General features: G+C 37.5%; 1 protein-coding gene across 4 annotated transcripts in view; it reads left to right on the top strand.

The window, feature by feature from the left end:
- The window catches only part of LOC150085522 (ran GTPase-activating protein 1-like), a 384,391-nt gene that overhangs the window by 125,660 nt on the left and 236,016 nt on the right, over positions 1 to 22,715 (top strand). For all 4 annotated transcript variants that reach the window (XM_090374091.1, XM_090374088.1, XM_090374089.1 and 1 more), the window contains exons 6-7: positions 14,628 to 14,786; positions 16,851 to 16,964. In XM_090374091.1, the coding sequence (XP_090230217.1) occupies positions 14,628 to 14,786; positions 16,851 to 16,964 (273 nt within the window). The remainder of the gene's footprint in view (positions 1 to 14,627; positions 14,787 to 16,850; positions 16,965 to 22,715) is intronic.

Raw genomic sequence — 22,715 nt, 5'->3', positions numbered from 1 at the left:
ACTAACAGGTCTGTAATTACTCGTGTCACCTTTTGATTCCCCTTTATGAATTGGAGATACATTTTCACATCTCCAGTCCATGGGGATTCCCCCCCCCCAAGTCCAAGGATGCTCTCATAATTATGTCTAAGGGTTTGCTTACTTCCTTTGCCACCTCCTGAACAGAACTGGATAGATCTCATCTATCCCAGGTGCCAAGAATGGTTTCGATAAATGCATAATTTTCTTCCTGCAAAAAAATATGTGATCTTACAACCAGCATAATTTATGAAGCATTAGCATTAGCATTAGCATTAGCAGAGGCATATGATGCAAGAAAGCAAGCTTATTCAGCATCAGCCAAAAAAAAAAAAAAAAAAAAAAAAAACACACCACTCCCATTTCACCCCTCCGTTCGTTCGAAATACCTGTCCAGTTGAGCTTTAAATTTGTTTAGGCTATCAACTTCAACAACAAGTGATGGAAGTCGGTTCCACCAACCAACCACCCGCTGGCCAAAGGCAAATTTCCGCACATCTATCCGACATCCGTCCTTCCTCAATTTGAATTTATGCCCTCTGAGGTGATTATTCTGAGAAAGATGAAGAATCCCATTGGCATTGAGCATGCTCAAACCATTCAAAGCCTTATACACCTCTATCAGATCACCTCGCCGGTGCCTAGTCTCCAGACTCTGTAATTTGCAAAACTTAAGCCTTTCTTCGTAAGAGCAACCCTTTGTTCCATTTACTAATCTTGTTGCCCTTCTCTGTACCCGTTCCAGCAGCTCTACATCCTTCTTGAAATGAGGCCTCCAGACCTGTATACAGTACTCAAGATGTGGCCTTACCATTGCCTTATACAAGGGAATAATCACCTCCTTATCCCTGCTAGAAAAATTCCTGTATATCATTGACAAGACACCATGCGCTACTCTTGCAGCTCGTCTGCACTGCTCAGAGAACTTCATATCTGCCTGCACAATTACCCCCAGGTCCTTTTCATTCTCCACCACTGTCAGTGTAGTACCGCAGAGTTGATACGTTGCTCTGGGGTTACTGTTTCCCATATGCAGCACTTTACATTTGTCGATGTTAAACCTCATTTGCCACCTCTCAGCCCATCTGTTCAACCTTTCCAGATCCTGTTGCAGCAGCATAGCGTCAGTATTGTCCTTAACGACCCTGCCAACCTTTGTATCATCTGCAAACTTGGACATTAAACTTGATATCCCATCATCAATATCATTCATAAACACCGAAAACAACAACGGACCCAACACTGAACCTTGAGGAACTCCACTAATAACATTAGTCCACGTTGAGCAGTGTCCATTGATTACCACTCTCTGTCTTCTGCCACTCAACCATCCCCTTATCCATAGCAGCAATTTGCCTCCAATGCCACACTGCTCCAATTTGTGCAGCAGTCTTCCATGTGCAACAGTATCAAAAGCCTTTCTAAGATCCAAATATATAATATCAAAGTTATTCCCTGCATCCAGTTCTTTTGTGACTACATCATAGTATCCAATCAAATTGGTCAGGCAAGACCTGCCCTTAACAAAACCATGCTGCGTCTGAGCTATAACTGAATTCTTGTCTAGATGATCCTGCAGTGCTTCTTTAACCAGTGCCTCCATTAATTTACCTGGAACAGAAGTTAAACTAACAGGTCTATAATTACTTGTGTCAGCCTTTGATCCTCCTTTGTGAATTGGGGTTACATTTGCACATCTCCAGTCTATGGGCACCTCCCCTGAGTCCAAAGAAGCTCTCATAATTATGGCTAGGGGTTTGCATACTTCCTTTGCTGCCTCCTTTAATATAACTGGATAGATCCCATCCACCCCAGGTGCCTTTTTTATGTTTATCCTCAACAATCTCTCCTCCACTTTCCTCTCAGTTATTACAAAATCATCCAGCTCACTGCCAATGTTTACTTTACCTACATCATTCTCCTTCCTGAATAACTCCTCATGCGTGAATGTAGATGCAAAATACTCGTTTAGATTGTTAGCCACCTGAGCAGGATCCTCAACTGTTGAACCATCAATATCCAGTGGACCAATCTGATTCATCCCTTTCCTTTTCGAGTTCAAGTATGTAAAAAACTCTTTTCTGTTTTTCTTTGCATCCTTTGCCAAGGATTTTTCATAGTCTGCCTTTGCCTGCCTAATCTCCTTTGTGACTTGGTTACAGACCAACTTATATCTATCATAGGCTTCCATGTCACCCATTAATTTGTATGTATCCCATGCATTTTTCTTCTCTGCCACATGTCTCATTAGTTCATCTGACAACCATTTAGGCCTAAACCTTGAACAATATTTCTTAGTTGGTATGTAAAGCCTGGTAGCCTCCAAGATTAGTTCCTTGAATGCTTCCCATTTTGAGTTTGCTGTTGGTAACATCATCAGTTGGTCCCACTGTATAGAATTTAAATACTGTCTAAATATTGGTACAAACGTTTAGGGGAGGTAGGTAACATCTAAAGGAATGTGAATTGCAAAGGAACCCATAACCGGAAACGTCACGGGAAAGTAGTAGCAGAGGCACAAGAAGCAGAAATGACACAAGACAGTAATTAGTGGCAAACGTTTATTTCACATAATATTAACAATGGAGTACGAGATGGATGCATTTCATGATGTTACAACAGATGCTCGAAGGTTCCACCATGAGACGCGATGCATGCGTGACACTGACGCAGCATGGATTGGCAGACACTAGAGTTTCTTTGACAGTAGCAGCAGCGCAGACGAGTCTCGCCACGAGATCCATTTCCTTCTCCACAGGCGATTCATACACGATAGATTTGAGGGCCCCCACAGAAAGAAATCAAGGCTCGATAAATCAGGTGAGCGTGGGGGCCAGGCAATGGGTCCACCGTGGCCAATCCATCGATGCTCAAAACGCCTGTTCAAATGGTCATGAAAACACCTTCCATAATGGGCAGGCGCCCCATCATGTTAAAACCAAATGTTGCGTCTCACATTTGCTGGAACATTGTCAAGTAACTCTTGTAGAACTTGTTCAAGAAAGATCCGATATTTAGCGGAGTTCGTGTGGGATGGTAACAGGTATTGGCTGACTAAGCAGTCACCGACCATATCTGCCCACACATTTATTGCGAAGCGATGGGGGTGCACACCGTGTGGGTTGTCGTGAACCCACACATGAGCATTGTGCTGATTGAATAAGCTTTCTCGAGTGAAACAAGCCTCATCCATGACCAAAACGTAGGCTGGAAAATTCAAATCTTGAACACTTTCTTGGAGAAACCACTGCGCAAAAGCCACACGTGCAGGACGATCTTGGGGGAGCAGTAACTGAACACTCTGGAGATGAAAGGGGTGTAAGGAATCGTTGTGCCAGACATGCTGTTCACTGCAACGAGACACTCCTAAGGCAGAGGCAACGCCACGTTTGCTGGTAGTGGGATTATTCTGGACGGCATTAAACACATTTTCTTCCATGGCGGGAGTTCGCATCGAATGTGGTCTGCCTGCACTACTCCTGTTACCTCTAAATGACCCATAATTGCACAAATTTTGATGCACACGCTCAAACAAACGGTGGTCCGGTACATGTCTGTCTGGGAAGCGGTCTCCATAAATTTGTCGAGTGGCTCATCCATTGCCCTCTGCTAATTCATACTAGGTGTATGTCTGCCAGCTCACAGTTCGTATATTGATGCATGCGCTTCGTGCGGCGACTACTGCTTTGAATGAATAAACCAGAAATTTTCCCTCTCGCAAACTGATGAATAGCGCCGTGTACCGACTTACGGTAACATTTACGCTTATTGGTTCCTATGTGATTCACATTCCTTTAGATGTTACCTACCTACCCTAAACGTTTGTACCAATATTTTTGAGACACCCTGTATATATGATATCGTATGGTATATGATATTTATTACAATAATATAATTATAAAAATTACATTTCATAATACAAATTATATATATACAGTATATAATTTTATTCTTTATATAGAGGTACTAAGTAAGCATCAATTATAGATCACCACAAAATTAAAAAGGTACTGTACACCTTTTTATAATGAAATAAACATATAAATTAAAAAGCAATAAGTTTAAGTAACTTAAATCCAAATTACGTGGCACCCATGGAATGTAGTTGCAGCACCTAAAAATGCCGTGGCACCCCGGTTGAAAACCACTGAATTAACGACTAATATGTAGTCACAAATAATGACTACACAAATTAACATTTAGTCATCATTCACGACTACATTGGTTATGGCTAATCTGTATTTGATTAGTCCCTCTGGCAAATATATCAGCTACAATTAAAATTGTAGTTATTAGTCATGATTAATCTGAATGATTTGTAATTGAATTTAATTTGTAATCATTATTTGTTAATCAGAATAAATTTACCCAACACCGTGCTTAACAAACATGGATTATTATTCAGCAAAAACAATTAAAGATAGAATATTACTGGCACAGCCTTGAATTATTGGCAACTTTAGTTAGTAACCAGAGATGTGAACATTCACTATAGTAGTATAATGTTGCAGCTCACAGACTTCTGTAGTCAGGCATATACAACTATTTAGCATTAGTTAGTAGAGTGTTCTGCAGGCTTTTTCTGTTATAGCGTGTGAGCTTACCCATGTACTGTTGGTTCAATCTTGCCGTCATCATATGGTATATGATATTGGTTCAATCTTGCCGTCATCATATGGTATCGAAGCTCTCTGTGAATTATACAACTGCCGGTAAGAATGCACACTAATATGTGTATCCAGAAAACCTGGGTTTTATATGACAGTCCAGTAGTTTGGATTAGGACAAAATTTTACACCCTCAAGACTCACTCGGATTGACACTCAGACAAGCTCGCAGCATCGAAGATTTGCATTGTATCTATACTTTGGGCTCCTTTCTATGTGATTGGGCTCCAAAGCACCGTTAACTATGGTTCTTCTTCATCACTTTGTTCAGTGAGTTATATGTAGCAGAGAAATGTCACTAGGCAAAATGATCAACAAAACAAGGTTTACTAACACATATAAGTCATACAAATAGTTACAAAAGAACCATTCAACGTTTTAGTATAGTTGGCAATTGATTGTTTGGAAACTAACTGAATAGTTAGTTTCCAAACTAACTATTCAGTTAGTTTGGAAACTAGCTATTTTTACAGTGTTCTTCGTGTTGGCACTTCCACCATTACTCTCACGGGTATTCACAATGGCTGGTGTACAATTATTCTACTGCTAGAATAGGGAAGTATGTCAGTTAAACAATTACAATTAGTATTTTTGACAACTAGGTCATTAAGTCTCATTACCTGTTAAATTCAAATTATTAAAAGCAGATGAACTATTGTCAGAATGTATCTATGAGAAGAGAGGTCAGTGGTTATGGATAAATTACAGGAATTGGGGAAAGTAGGATTAACTTTGAGTAGTTGGGTTTGGTTTGTTCTAAAAAAGGCTAATCAACTTACCAACAAATCGTTGTACTCTTTCTACACTTCTGGCTACAGCTCTTCGTTCCATAAATACAGTTTTGGGGATACCTGTTCAGTTGACACTACCTGCAGTCTTTCTCTGTTTTCTTTATGCGATGCTCTTTGAGGCTCTGTTGACTACACTCTGCTTGTAGAAAACTCTTCAACTCTCTGAACTCTGAATCTCATCCACTGACTTTCGAATCTCCTCTCACAGCTCTCAACGCTTCAAAATCTAGCCACAGACTCCCTTACAACTCCGAATCCTCCAAAATCTATCCAAAGACGCCCGTTTTCTATCCCCTTTTCATATATATATATATATATCCCTGCCTCCCCCTTCCTAAGTTTCCCATGACCTGTTCTGATTTCATGGGTTAATTATGTGGGGCAAAGAATTGCACTTGGGGACTGTCAACTTTTGAGATTTGACACTACTAAAAATGATGTTATATGTAGAAGGGAAATCTCACATCTGTGTAGGGCAGTTGCTTTTGTTTCACAATTGCGGTCATCGAACATAAATCGATACACTATTACATATGGAATTTTGAAATTACAGTCAATGTTTATCAGACTCGATTGCATAAGACATGCCTCTTGTTCTGCTTAATCACCTTTCTCCGACACAGCCGCGTTCTCCCCTTGTCATTCTTGGAGCAATTACGTTTCGCTGCCCGTCTGCCTACTATTGGGAGAGGGGCCTGACGTCACTAATTGACTGGACACCCAACGGAGGTAATGTTTCAATGACCACATTGAAATCCCCGGGGCGTCCGAAAACGAAAGTGAAACGCAACTAATTCCTGATGGACTGACGCTATTTTAGTTATACAGGCCGCGGAAAAAGTATAGGGCACTTTGAGGAATAAATGCTTCTTAAAAGCAAGCAAAAGGGATAAAAATGTTAACATTTTTACATATGATGCAAGAGAGCAAGCTTAAACAGCATCAGCCAAAAAAAAAAAAAAAAAAACCCCTTACTATTTTACCCAGCCATCTGCTTCGAAACATTTGTCAACCTCCTTGAATTTATTTAAACTATCAACTTCCACAACGACAGGTGGAAGTTTGTTCCAGCAATCAACTACTTGCTGGCTAAAGGCAAATTTCCACATGTCTGTTTGACAAGTGTCTTTCTTCAATTTCAGTTTATGTCTTCCAGGTTTGTAATCTGAGCAAGAAGAAGGATCCCATCAGCATTAACGTTTAGTTACTCCATTGAAGGCCTTATACATCTCAATCAGATCACCTCGAAGGTGCCTAGTCTCCAGACACTGCATTATGCAGAACTTAAGCCTTTCTCATAAGAGCACCCCTGTTCCCTTCACCAGTCTTGTTGTCCTTCTCTGCACTCATTCTAGCAACTCTACATCTTTCCTAAAATGAGACTTCCAGACCGGTACACAGTAATCAAGGTGTGGCCTGACCATTGTCTTATGCAATGAGATAATTATCTCCTTATCCCTACTAGCAAAATTCCTGTATATCATTGACAAAACCCCTGAGCTACTCTTGCAGCCTGTCTGCACTGCTCAGAAACTTCATATCTGACTGCACAATTACCTCCAGGTTTCTTTCTTTCTCCACTACCCTGACTGTAACACAGACAGTTGGTAAATTTCTCTTGGGTTACTGCTACCCATATGCAGTACTTTGTATTTGTCAATGTTAAACTTCATTTGCCCTTCTCAGCTCATATGCCCAGCTTTTCTAGATCCTGTTCCAGTAGCATACTGTCATTACTGTCATTAACAATCCTCCAAAACCTACGTTATCACCTATGAACTTTGACATTAAACCTGATTTACTTTCATCAATATCATTGATAAACGTACAGAACAACAATGGACCCAACACATCAAAGTCAAGAGATCAAAGGCAGATATTGTTGAGATATCAGATGTGGTGTAGCACAGATATAAGGAATGCAGAATTGGAATTTGTGGAGTATAGTGTATACAGAAAGGATAGACAGAATAGGAAGGGAGGAGGGGTTATGTTGTTAATTAAGAAACACAATCTTAGAAAGTGCATCCAGTTGACATAGATGGACAGTGCAATGTTGAGTCAATTTGGTGTGACAGAAGCACTGGGAAAACAAAAACGAGGGTAGGAGTCTGTTATTGGGCCCATTATTGTTTTGTATATTTATCAATGATATTAATGAAAGTATATCAAGCTTAATGTTGAGGTTTGCAGGTGATACATACATTGGGAGGATTGTTAATAACAGTAATGACAGTATGCTGCTGCTTCAACAGGATCTGGAAAAGTTGGGTAGATGGGCTGAGAAGTGGCAACTGAAGTTTAACATTGACAAATGAAAATTACTACATATGGGTAGCAGTAACCCCAGAAAAATGTACCAACAGGGTGGTGTTACACTCAGGGTAGTGGAGAATGAAAGAGACTTAGGGGTAATTGTGCGGTCAGATATGAAGTTTTCTGAGCAGTGCAGACAGGCTGCCAGAGTAGGTCATTGGGGTCTTGTCAATGATATACAGGAATTTTGTGAGCAGGTGATTATTATGCCATTGTATTGGGCAGTGGTCAGGCCACACCTTGAGTACTGCATACAGGTCTGGAAGCCTCGTTTTAGGAAGGATGTAGAGTTGCTAGAACGAGTACAGAGAAGGGCAACAAGATTGGTGAGAGGAACAAAGGTGTGCGCTTATGAAGATAGGCTTAAGTTCTGGAAGTTGCAGCATCTGGAGACTAGGTACCTGCGATTTGATCTGATTGAGGTGTACAAGGTCTTGAATGGTTTGAGCAGGCTCAATGCTGACGGGATACTTCCGCTTGCTCAGACTAAGGACCTGAGGGGGCATAGATTGAAACTGAGGAAAGATAGATGTGCAGAAGTTTGTCTTTAGCCAGTAGGTAATGATTGCTGGAACAGACCTCTATCTGTTGTTGTGGAAGCTGACAGTGTAAATAAATTTAAGGCTGAACTAGACAAACATTTGGAGTAACCGGATGGGCAAAATTGGAAGGTTTTTTTTTTTTGGCTGATGCTATATAAGCTTACTTTCTTGCATCATATGCCTCAACTAATGCTAACAACAAACCCTGGGGGACTCCACTAAAAACATTAGTCCACAAAGATCAGTGTCCATTGATTACCACTCTCTGTCTTCTCTCACTCAACCATCCTTTTATTCACTGTAGTAACTTGCCCTTAATGCCATACTGCTCCAATTTGTACAGCAGTCTTCCATGTGTAGCAGTATCAAAAGCTTTCCTGAAATCCGAGTACAGCTATGTTGCAATTAGTGAGACGAATAAATCAGATGAAGTAGTTGCATTATTCGAATTTACACTATTCAAAGTTATAATTATGTGTAAAATATGGTAATTGGTTCCAGCTCAAATTTAAAGCTTTTGTCTGAATGGCTGCTCTGCTAAGGGGATTGCATTTTTGATTGCTATCCTCAATCCATACAGTTAAAAGGAAATTTCAAAGGAAATTGGTAATGAAAAATTTTAAACATAAGTTTTTATATGTTTATTAACGAAATATTACGGTAAAGGATAAAAAGAATATACTTATAATTTAAATTTATTATTAACAAAGTCATAGATTACTGTAATTATAGAAAGCAAGATAAAAAAAAAAAAAAATTCTAAATATCTTTCCAGAAGGTAACCTTACACTGACGAAAACATCTTTATTGTCTTTTGAAATATTTTAGCAGCGTAGACTGAACTGTTTTCTCTTTCTTTAAATCTTTGTACATTTGCTGGTAGATGCAGAGTGCTTTATCCACATTCGGCGAATTTACATGCTTCAGTCGTGGTTATGGTCAGCATCCATAATTTTTTGCTTCACGATTGTATAGCTCAAAAGATATCTTCAAATTCCTTGAGAGTGAACTCCTTCACTTGCACATTATCTCGTTCTTCAGCATCATTGTTGGCTTCTTAAAATGCTCTCTGTTGAACTAAAAGTAGGGGATCATCATCAGTCAATTTTTCCGAGCATGAATTGAGTAGTTCTCGAACATCGTCATTTTCTAGTTCATCAAATCCAAGTTCTCTTCCAATATTTGTTATTTCTTCTATAACAGTTTTTTCTTCGAAACCACTACTATTTGCACAATGAAGCAAAATGCACTTCCAGACTCCACACATGTTGTTTTCAGTTATTTGTTGCCAAGCATGCTGAATATTTTCTCTTGCATGTCTGATGTTATAATTTTTCCAGAACTCTGTTAAGGAAATTGCATCATCTCTTGTAGTTTTAGCAATTTGTGTGTTCAAATGTTTTTTTATGTAGTAGGCTTTAAACGTTACGTGACCCTGTGCTGCAACAAAGATGTTGTGTTTGGCAGCAAAAAAATGATTTTAAAATTTTCACATAATGAACTAAATGTAGTTGTATGACCTGGAGCATTATCTAAAATTAGTAGTACTTTAAATGCAATGTTGCTTTCCTTGCAATATTTTTTGACAACTGGGCAAAAATAGCTTGGAAACCAGTCAGTGAATACAGCTTGGGTCACCCGTGCCATCTTATTTGATGGTCAGATAACTGGAAGTGATCTATGGTTTGTAGCCTTTTCGAGCGTGAGGATTTGGAAACCATAAACAAGCATCAGTTTCAATTTAAAATCGCCTTCAGCATTGCCCTCCAATAAAAGTGTTAGGCAATCTTTAGACACTTTAAATCCAGGTTGAGTTTTTTCTTTCTTAGAAATGTTAGTTCTGGAAGGCATCCTTTTCCAGAATAAACCAGTTTCATCCACGTTAAATATTTGTTGATCAGTGTATCCACCATCTTCGATTATTTTTTTTAAACATCAGGGTATTTAGATGCTGCATTCTTAACTTCACTGGCCGCCTCACCAGTAATTTTAATATTATGCAGCAGAACTTAATTTTTAAATCGATGAAACCAACCAACACTTGCACTAAACATTTCTTCTACTTCATTGTTTTTCTTTCACTCTCTTAAAAACAAATTTAAAGCTTTTGTCTGAATGGCTGCTCTGCTAAGGGGATTGCATTTTTGATTGCTATCCTCAATCCATACAGTTAAAAGATGTTCCATTTCTATCATAGTAATACTTCTATTCCTTGTAGATGTTTGCAAACCACAAAAAGCTGATGCAATTTTACTTTATTTCCACTGCGTGTTTTAAAATATTCTCTACCATAGATTCAGGCATTCTAACATCTCTTACTATTTTAGAGTTGCTGTGACCTTGTTCATGTCGTTCAATCACATCAATTTTTCGCTCTAATCTAATAACGAGCCTCTTCTTTTTTGCGGTTAGAGTGTTTTTATCTGAAGGAATCTTTCTCTCGTCCATTTTGTTAAGGACACTTCTTAAAACGATTAAAACAAATTACGAAAACTAACGTATATTAGGACAGGCAGTAGCACATGCACATGTGAAGACAAATAATTGTAGCAGCGTCTAATGTGAGACTAATTGAGGCTAATTGTCTAATGTGAGGCTAGCACAGCTAGCCTTGCATTAACTGAAATTGGGTTTACATAATTGTAAAAAAAAAAAAAAAAAAAAAAAAAAAAAAGCGACCTGGTATCATTATACAATTCCCACTCAATCGAATAGCGCATTATTCAAACTTGCATTAATCACTACTTAGCATCCAGTTCCTTTGTGACCACTTCATACTATCCATTTATATTTATCAGACAAGACTTCCCCTTAACAAACCCATGCTGTGTCTGAAGTATTACTACAGTCTTGTCTAGATGATCTTGCAATGCTTCTTTAACCAGTGACCTCTTATTTCCCCGGAACAGGGGAAATAAGGGTTTGCTTACTTTCAATGTCACCTCCTTTAATATAACTGGATAGAGCCCATCTACCCCAGGTGCTTTTCTTATGTTTAACTTCAATAATTTCTTCTCCACTTTGCTCTCAGTTATTACAAAATCATTAAGCTCCCTGTTAGAGTTTAACAAGCTTCTGTTCTCTACTTACCTATAGAATTCCTCATGTGAGAATGTAAATGCAAAATATTCATTCAGTTTGGCAGCTATTTGAGCAGGGTGATCTATAGTCAAGCCATCAAAATCAAGTGGACCAAACCGACTAATCCACTTCCTTTTAGAGTTTTGTGTTTACCTTGGTCTTCTGTATCGCCTGATAATTTATATGCATCACATGTATTTTTCTTCTCTGCCAGGTCTCATTAATTCATCCGACATCTATTTGGGTCTAAACATTGAACAGTATTTCTTAGTTCTGAAAACGCTAGTCGCTTCCAAGATTATTTTCTTGAATGCTTCCCGCTTAGCATTTTCTGTTGGTAACATCATGTTGGTCCCACTGCATAGAATTTAAAAAATCTCTGAGACCACTGTAGTAACCTTTACTAAAGTAAAAACCTTTCCCTTTACCCTGATGATAGTTAAATCTTTAAGTAAATCCCACATCAGTACACTGATCACTGGGGCATCTTTGTAGCCAGGTGGGAAGGAGCAGCAGTGCATAGGACACGCTTCTTGATTAGACCGGGGTTCGAGCCCGTCACCACCAAATACGGAGGATGCGGAGAGGTGAGGGAATGACCACCGCATATCCTTAGAGCAATATGGCTTTAGTTGCTAATGCTCCTAAAAACCAAATAACAAACAAACAAACCCTGATCACTGCCATTCAGTTCCGTTTTCTGTAAATTCTTAATGCATGAATAATCACTGCTGATAATCAGATCAAGAGTATTACTCCCTCTGGTTGCCTCTCGAACATGCTGCTGTAGAAAAGTCATCCAATAAATCCACAAAAGTCTTGCTAGTGTGCGAGTGACCAACTCACAAATTCCAGTCAATATCTGTGAAGTTAAAATCCCCCATTATAAGACATTCTGATTTACTGGCCCACTATTTCTCTTATATTTGTTCATTGTACTCATGACAGTCATTAGGCCTGTAACTAACTCCTATCCTCATTTTTGCTTTCCCAGTGCTTATGTCACACCAAACTGACTCAACATTGTATTGTCCATCTATGTCAACTGGATGCAATTCCTTAGATTTTGTTTTTCTTAACTAATAGCATAACCCCTCCTCCCTTTCTATCCTTTCTGTACACATTGTACTCCCTAAATTCCAATTCTGCATTCCTTATATCTGTGTGACAACATGTCTCTGATATCCCAATAATATCCACCTTTAATGTCTTCGCCAGTACTCCAAATTCATCAAATTTATTTACTATACTTCTAGCATTGATGAACATGCAAGTATACATGCACCTGTTCTTACTTATAGTTACCCTAACACAGCCCATGTATTTAGTTGTTCCATGATGACTCCCATGTTCTTGAAATCCCCAGCAACTTCCTTTTCGGGCTGCTGCTCATTCCAATTGAAGCAATGCAAGAATCACTTTCACCTCTGCCTGTGGCTACCGTTAATCTATTAGTCTGTGAACCTACCCTAGCTAGAAGTTTTCTGACCCATCTAACATTGCCTCGGTAGCATCAGCAAATATTCTTGCACTCTTTCCATTTAAGTGTATCCCATCCCTGCTGAGAAAAATTCTTCCCCATGAGCCTCGCACAATCTCTCCAGGGCCAAATTGATTGACAAGGCTCTCCATATACTCCCTCCTATTGTATTTTTTAATCATTGACCCGTACTTGCTAAGTAAATCCGTAATATCCTACACTTAATGTCATTAGTGCCAATATGTAGAACAGTATCGCATTTTGTGCCCTTAAAAGATGATATTTGTTCTACAACATCACCAACTTTTGCTCCTTGCAGACATACCCCAGTCCTATTTAAATATGTCACCTTACTTGCTTTCCAGATGTTACATTATTGGTGTTAAACGGAGATAAATATTTTGCCATGTTTAAATATGCAGTTTTTATTCTTGAATAATATAGATAGTATGAATCAGAGCTGTCATACTCAATACGTTCTACATTGATATTAATATTTGTAAAATAATAAGAGGAGTTTACCTCAATATAGTATGTAGAACACTTCTGTTTGAAGCTGACAATGCTTTTCGACCATATGTCATTATCACAGGAATAAAAATTACCGAATAGGGCTGAACCTAAAACTTAAATAGTGGTTATTTGTCTTCGCACATGTGCGTAAAGGTCCGCGCATCGGAGATCAAATATGGCCGCCAAAAATTAACAGAATTTTCATGTAATTTGAATTTCTACGGTTTCTGCAATTAATAGTCATGTATAATTACATTGAACATTAAGTATTTTGGCCTCGTTAAATAAAAAAGTATGTTTTTCGTTAATGACATGAAAGGCTAATTCTGACTCTGTTGAACGAGAAGCACGAACTGTGGCTTCATGTTGGTTTACACAAATATTCAGAGAAAATCACATCGAACTTTGGGGGGTTCCACCAACTCTTTGTACTTGATCGCAAGCCCGCGACAATGTGTTAGAATTTGCATGAATGTGTTTTGGCCTGTCCAATAATGTTTGCAATTTATTAATGTGTCTGTTTTTTATTTCTGAGGTCTATGCTTCTCGTCGCAAATCTATGGAGGTCTTCAATACAGACCAATCGTTAGGATGCAGATAATTTTTTAATTTATCGTGAAGTTTCCTAACCTGGGAAAGGTATTTTTGTTTATTCGAATATCGAGATTTTAAGGCAAGCTTAACAATATTACACAATGTGGTCAGTGTTGGATGTTTTATGCCTGAAATTTTTTGATTTAAATTAACCCTGGCAAACTTCGGAACGATGTTGTTTTGAAGGCAATATTTTAGAAAAGAAATATGGTAACTTTGGGCCGAGTATCTTAGTGTTGATTTAATGTAATTTTTCACCAAGCCATTCAAAAATATCCCCCATAATTGTGTGTATCAATAGGTGTAACCTATTGATACGCACAATTATGGGGGATTTGTTCGGAAGTGTTCTATGTACTATATTGAGGTAAACTCCTCTTATTATTTTACAAATATTCTTGAATAATATATTATATAGTATGAACCAGAGCTGTAATGCTCAATACTAGTTAATTTTTGTAAAAATGAATACTTTAAATCAGTAAAAATGTATGGACTTGCTCCATTAAAAGTGGAATGAAAGGATTTGTTGCCACATGCCTTGTAATGAACTATAATCCCGAAATCAAATAATTTTTTTTGTAATCTCAAAATTATTAGAAATGTGTGCTTTATTTATTTTTAGGCACTTGGCACTTTAGAAGTAGTTGCAATGCCTCAAAATGGCATTAACCATGAAGGAATTTCTGCCTTAGGTGAAGCCTTTGCATCCAACCCATCACTGAGAGAGGTAAATCTTGAGGATAATACTTTTACAGAGAAGGGAGCACAAGCATTTGCCCAGGTAATTCACTCCTCTAAAATTTTAGAAGCATTAAAATATGATTGTAATTTAAATGGGTATAAGTAGAACAAAAAGATGGGAAAAGATAAAAAAAAAAAAAATAAATAAAATAAAATAAATAAATAAATACAATAAATAAATCTTTTCTTTAAGAAAATATCCTTTATTTTCCCCTGATCTGAAGGTCTACAATTAGTTTGCTAAGATCTGTTAAATGCTTGGATTCAATATTAATGTTTATTAATTCATGACATAAAAAAAATAAAAAAAAAAATAAGATAGACATTTTAATCAGTCAATTTCTGGTGTCTGTTTACTGTTTTGTATGTGCGTGAAATTCAAAAAATCATCTATTGATTACAAGTTTTTTAAGCAGTTACTGTTTTACTTGCCAGATGATACAATGATATGTTGGTATTGCACCTGGCATCTCTGTCATAACTGCTGATTATTATGTTTATAAGTTTTATAGTATATTAAAAACCAGTTGAAAATTAAATGCACAAGGCATAGTATGTTATAGGTAGAAATGAACTATATAATATCGGTGTGAATTACACCGTAGTTTACCCATAAGTTTAACTACATAAGTAGTGTAACGGCATTGTTTGATTTTATCTCATATTGTGGCTACCTTCACAGCGAGATACCAGGTATTGCACTACTTTGAATAAATAATGCTTCTCTAGTAGAGAGACTACTGTTATTTATTCTCAGTGGGCATTACCACCCAGATGCGTTTCGGAGCTTGTTGGCTCACTCATCGATTGGCGGGCAAGTGTCCTGATAATGCAGACATGCCATCATGGTTGCGAAGTTAATTCCCCAATATGAGAGATGCCAAATGGTGAAGATAACGATAATATGTTGAAGACTAAATGCACAGTGGTGGTGCCCACTGAGAATAAATAACAGTAGTCTCCTCTACTAGAGAAGCATTATTTATTTGAAGTAGTGCAATACCTGGTATCTCGTTGTGAAGGTAGCCACAATATGAGATAAAATCAAATGATGCTGTTACACTACTTATATAGTTAAACTTATGGTAAACTATGGTGTATTTACACCGATATTATATAGTTAATTTCTATCCATAACGTATTATGCCTAATGATAATGTCTTCAACACATTATCATTATCATTTGGCATCTCTCATATTGTGGAATTAACTTCAATTCAATTAGCAACTTCTCAGATGAAAGGTATATCATAAGTCCTTTGTGACAGTATAGTGGTTTTGTCAGTTGTCACTCATTTAGAGAGGTGTTTAAATCGTATTGGAGACTGGAGGAATTCTTAAAGGCCTCTTTTGGGGGTGTAATTAAATATCTTAGGAGGAAGGAGGATATTTCAACCTACACAACATGCAAATTAGCCTGTGGAGACACTTCTGTAGACATAACAGAAGTGTCTGTTATGTCTATGTTATGTTAAGTGTCTGTGACCTGAGATACCGATGCTTTGTAAAACCCAGTAACAGTAACATGGTCTGAAAAAAAAAAAAAAAAAAAAAAAAAAATCCTGGATTTTAAAGATTTTATGGATTGTGGAACAGTCTCTTAAATAAGATTTATAAATTGATAGAATACAATGTCAAATTTGCAGATGATTGGAAGATTAGCAGAAAATGTTTACTTAATCTATTTCAGTTTATTAAAGCTATCTGATGAATCTCTTGGTAGTGATTAACTTTCTTAAATTTAGCAGGAAATGGTCGATTAATAAAACCGATTAAGTGACAAAAAACCAATCAGCAATTAATTGGCCAAGGAGCTGATTACCGATTGTGTACTGATTAATCAGTGCATTCTTAGTACAAATATTTAAAAAATTCCATGAAATAACAGAAGATTAGATTTATTGTAAAGCTTGTGGGCAGTGGGCAGTATGAAATGGAAAACAACTCCACTTTTTTGCATCATTTGGCTTTACTGACTCATTCTTGTTTCAGAATTAAAAATTTTTTAGTTTAGTTTTAGCATTTTCATGTGAATTGTTAAGATAATTTTTCATTAAGATTAATTATCTTATTATAGGTAACATGATTATTTTATGACTTTCAGCATTTGCCTTCTCTTAAAAAATTACAAGTTATCAATTTTGGAGATTGCCTACTGAGGACTGGGGGTGCTGTTGCTCTTGCAGCTGCTTTCAAAGAATCATGTCCACTAATTAAAGTGAGTGGTTAAATGCTACTTTTATTTTTAGCAATTATTATTTAAGTCACATCTTAATTTTCCACATTTTTAAAATACATCAAATGAAACATTAAAGTAAATAAAATCACTAAATCAAACTGCAGTCTTTGGCATTCAGTTTTATTTAAGTTAATCTGCATTTACATCAGAAATGAATTGTCAACCATGTTGTACATGTGGCAGTCAGATTCACTCATAGAATTTCTGCTGATACACTTTACTTCCAGTTCTGTATACAAAGTAACATATGTTACCCTCTCGTCTGTTTCTTGATAAGTTCCACTGCTAATTGGAGCATAAAACATATAATAGCTGTGAAAATGAATGTGTCAATCTATCATAAACATATCTATTAAAAAAATCCAGTTGCAGTCAGAGTTAATTGTATCTTTTTTATCATATTTGGTCTTACTTTTGATTGTATCATTGTTTCATTAACTGATCATTTTCAATTGCTTAAGCTTGAACTTTCTTTTAAACCATTAATGCAGAGAGAATGTACAGATGATATGGGAAGTGGTGATTTTTTTTTTTTTTATAGGCTTGCTTTCTTGCATCATTTGCCACTACTTGTATACCTTGAATGTTCACTTTAATAGCTAGACTTACGGTTTACATGAAATGGAGTTCTTCAGTAATGGCATCATGTGTTCATATCATGTGATATAAAGCAGTTGAACTCATACTTAGGGTTGCTGTGTGTGTGTGCGTGTATGGTGCATGTACCTCATTGCCAAAATGGGTAAGATGAAAGATTTAAATGACTGAATGTGGCATGGTATTTAGTGCCAGATGTGTTTTGAGGTTTTCATGTGTAACTGTCTTGGGTGTATTGAATTTGGTCCAATAACCAAATAATTTTATTGATGTGAGCTGTTTCTAAGTCCTTATCAGCCTCTATTGACTGACAAGATTTGTGCAGGTAACAGCAAGGCTACATCCAATCAGATAACAACCCAGTAAAATGGTGGTAACCAAAGAGTTATTTCAGAATATGCAACTCTTTGTTGTACCTTGTCACAGATGGGGTATCACCACTGACATCCAAACCAAGTTCCATTCTTGTCAGCGAAAAACAACAAAGTTCGGTTACACTGAGCTCAGGAGCATCATTTCTGGACAGTGAAGGATTGGCAAAACAATACCTAGAAAAATGTTCCGATGCTAATTAAAGTATGCACAGAATATTGATAGTTATGAGAACTATAGCTGTGATAGTTATGAAATCTGACAAATCCCAATTCCTGCTACTTCATACTGATATGAGGATCAAAATAGATCTATTGGGCTGATGCAGAAACTACATCAGATCAGGAATATCCATCCTTCAAGGTAGCAACATTGTAGGGTGGTGGTGGTGGTGGTGGTGTTATTATGGTGTGGAGAGTATTTGTGCCACACATTTGCCCCTATAATACCAGTAAATTGTTTATGATCAGGCACATCCCTTCTTGGATGCAGTGCACCTGTCTGCAAATGGGTTCTTAAAACAGTATAATGTAGTAGTAGTAGTAATAATAGAGGCATGTGGTGCAAGAAAGCAAGCACATGAGCTTATGTAGCATCAGCCAAAAAAAAAAAATTCACAAAACCATTCCCGTTAAAAGTTTGTCCAGTTCCTCCTTGAATTTATTTAAGCTATCAACTTCCACAATAACAGATGGAAGTTTGTTCCAGCAATTAACCACCCACTGGCTAAAGGCAAATTTCCGTACATCTATTCTACAGCTGTTTTTCCTCAATTTGAATTTATGCTCCCCTTAGATTCATAATCTGTGCAAGCAGAAGAATCTCATCAGAATTCAGCTTGCTTAGCCCATTCAAGGCCTTATACACCTCAGTCAGATCACCTCACAGGTGCCTAGATTCCAGACGCTGCAATTTGCAGAACTTAAGCCTTTCTTGTTAAGAGGACCCCTTTGTTCCCCTCACCAATCTTGTTGCCCTTCTATGTACACACTCAAGCAACTCTACATCCTTCCAAAAATGAGGCTTCCAGACATGTACGCAGTACTCAAGGCATGGCCTGACCATTGCCTTATACAAAGAAATAATCACCTCCTTTTCCCTGCTAGCAAAATTCCTGTATATCATTGACAATACCTCATACCTGCTCTGGCAGCCTGTCTGCATCACTCAGAAAACTTCATATCTGACTGCACAATTAATTACTCCCAGGTGTTTTTCATTTAGTACCATCCTAAGATTAGTACCACACAGTTGGTATGTTCCTATGGGGTTACTTTTGTCCATATGCAGTACTTTGACAAATGCAATGTTAAACTTCAGTTGCCACTTCTCAGCTGGGCCATTTTAATGCATGGGCGTTAAAATGCGTGTGCCTCAGCCTACTGCGGGCCTCACTTGTTGACCTTGAATAATTTTTTAAGAGACCCTCTCCCATATGTTACGTTGCGGTCAAAAGCACCGCAAACACGGAACATAATGATATACGAATAATGTTTTGGCTTTCTTTAAATAATTTAAAGTGCCAAAAATATTAATATTTAGAAAAATAATTAGCAACTTTAATTCTCACTTATGATTATAAATTAATAATATATATATATAATTATATATTATATATATTATAAAAATTTTAAAAAGAAAAACAAGAAAAGGAATTTAAATAAGAAAAAAGAAAGAAAGAAAAAAAAAAAAAAACTCCATCGACTGGTTCCACCTTGATGTGGTGATGTGAGGGAGCATAGTTTCCAGTAGTTCTTTTAATACAGGTTAGGAATGCGACTAAGAGAGACCCAGAAAAAAAATTTAAACTGAATAGGGGCCACATTTGTAAATTCACTGGGGGGGGGGCTGAGAGTTCTTAAAATGGCCCTGCTTCTCAGACCATCGGCCAAAACTTTCTAGATCCTGTTGCAGTATCACACTGCCATTACTGTCATTAACAACCTTCCCAATCTTTATATCTATCATCTGCAAAATTTGACGGTAAGCCTGATATATTTTTATCAATATCATTGATGAATATACAAAACAACAGTGGGGCCTAACAACGAACCCTGTGGGACTCCACTAATAACATTAGTTCACATAGAGTAGTACCCAATGACAACCACTCTCTGTCTTCCCCCACTCAACTATCCTTTTATACATTATAGCAACTTGCCATTAATCCCATACTGCTCCAGTTTGTACAGTAGTCATCCATGTGCAGCAGTATCAAAAGCTTTCCTGAAATCCAAGTATATGATATCAAAATTGTTTTTTGCATCCAGTTCCTTTGTGACCATTCATAGTATCCAATCAAATTGGTCAGACAAGACTTCCCCCTTGACAAACCCATGCTGTGTCTGAATTATTGCTGCAGTCGTCTCTAAATGATCCTGCAGTGCTTCTTTAACCAGTGATGCCATTATTTTCCCTGGAACAGAAATCAAACTAATAGGTCTGTAATTACTTGTGTCACCCTTTGATATATTAATCATCCGCCTTTGAATCCCCCTTTGTAAATTGGAGATACATTTGCACATCTCCAGTCTTTGGTGACTTCCCCTGAGTCCAAGGATTCTCTCATAATTATGGCTATGGGTTTGCTTACTTCCTTTGCTGCCTCCTTTAATATACCTGAACAGATCCCATCCACCCCAGGTGCCTTTTTTATGTTTAAATTGGAGCAATATGGCCTTAGTGGCTAATGCTCCTAAAAACCAAATAACAACAACTTATGTTTAAATTCAATAATTTCTCTTCCATTTTGCTCTTAGTATTACAAAATCATTAACTCCCTGTTAGAGTTAGATAAACATCTGGTCATCTCCTCCTTGACTAACTCCTCATGTGTGAATGTAGATGCAAAATACTCATTCAGATTATCAGCTATCTGAGCAGGATCACCAACAGTCGAACCGTTGATATCAAGTGGACCAATCTGATTCAACTCCTTCCATATAGAGTTTATATAAGTAAAGAAGTCCTTTCTGTTTTTCTTAGCATCCATTGCCAAAGATTTCTTGTAATCTTCCTTTGCTTGCCTAATCTCTTTTTTGATTTGATTACAGACTAGCTTATATCTGCCATAGGCTTCTGTGTCACCTGATAATTTTTATTCATCCCATGCATTTTTCTTTGGCGCCTCTGTAACCAGGTAGGCAGGAGCAGCAGTGCGTAGCACACGCTTCTTGATTAGACTGGGGTTCGAGCCCATGCTCACCAAATATGGAGGATGTGGAAAGGTCAGGGAATAACCACCGCATATCCCTGGAGCAATATGGACTTAGTTGCTAATGCTTCTAAAAACCAAATAACAAACAACAACAGCATTTTTCTTCTCTGCCACGTGTCTCATTAGTTCATCTGACATCCATTTAGGCCTAAACCTTGAACAGTATTTCTTAATTGGTATGAAAAACGTAGTAGTTTCCACGATTAATTCCTTGAATGCTTTCCACTTAGAATTTGCTGTTGGTAATATCATCAGTTGGTCCCACTGTACAGAATTTAAAAATTGTCTCAGACCACTTTAGTCACCTTTATGAAAGCAAAAACTCCTCCCTTTACCCCTGATGGTAATTATATCTTTAAGTAAATCTCATATTATCCTTTATCTGCAAATTCTTAATGCACAAATAATCACTGCTGATAACCAGATCAACAGTATTACTCTCTCTGGTTGCCTCTCGAACATGCTGCTGCAGAAAACAATCATCCAGTAAATCCACAAATGTCTTGCTAGTGTGGTAGTGACCAACCCACAAGTTCCAGTCTATATCTGGGTAGTTAAAATCCCCCATTATAATACAATCTGATTTACTGGCCCATTATACGGTGGCGGACAAATAAACTGCATCACTGTGAATTTTGCAAATAATGTGTTTTGCGCTGCATTGTGGGTTACAGAAATGTTTGAAATGCATTAGTTAGACGGGATATATATTAGTTAGACGGGAGATATACCTAATTGCCATAAATACTTCCGAAAGGGTAAAATGCATAATTAATGAAACTATGACAAATCATGCAAATGGCAATCATGACCAACATATATTTTATTGTTTTTAAGTGTACAAACTGAAATGACAAGTTAACATAATAGTACTATGTACTGTGAATTAGCAAAATAAGTCCTTAATATTTTGTTCTTCCTCCTTGAGCTGCAATTTTACAGCCTTGCAAAGATCTGGCATAGAGCTAAACAACTTCTTGATATACGTTTGCCCAATTTCGTGCTACTACACCCTCGCAATGCTCTCCTGCAGCTGAATCTTACTTGTTGGCTTCGTCTGAGCAATTTTAGACTGATAAGTACCAGCAGTTTCAACAGGGTTGAAATCTGTACTGTTGCTGGGTCAGTCCAACACTATAACACTACTTCAGAAATGCCAGCATTTAGCATTAGTAGAGGCATATGATGCAAGAAAGCAAGCTTATGCAGCATCAGCCGAAAAAAAAAAAAAAACACCCTTCCACTTCACCCCTCAGTTTGTTTGAAATACCTGTCCAGCTGAGCCTTAAATTTATTAGGCTATCAACTTCCACAACAAGGGATGGAAGTCTGTTCCACCAACCAACTACCCGCTGGCTAAAGGCAAATTTCCACACATCTATCCTAAATCCGTCTTTCCTCAATTTGAATTTATACCCTCTCAGGTGATTATTCTGAGCAAGAGGCAGTATCCCATCAGCATTGAGCATGCTCAAACCATTCTTTGTACACCTCTATTAGATCACCTCGCTGGTGCCTAGTCTCCAGACACTGTAATTTGCAAA

The sequence above is a fragment of the Mastigoproctus giganteus genome, chromosome 5 (genome assembly GCF_048544385.1).
Source record: "Mastigoproctus giganteus isolate SK-2022 chromosome 5, ASM4854438v1, whole genome shotgun sequence".
Classification (NCBI taxonomy): Eukaryota; Metazoa; Arthropoda; class Arachnida; order Uropygi; family Thelyphonidae; genus Mastigoproctus; species Mastigoproctus giganteus.
The sequence above is the reverse complement of the archived record's forward strand: the minus strand, read 5'-3'. Positions and strand labels throughout refer to the sequence as shown.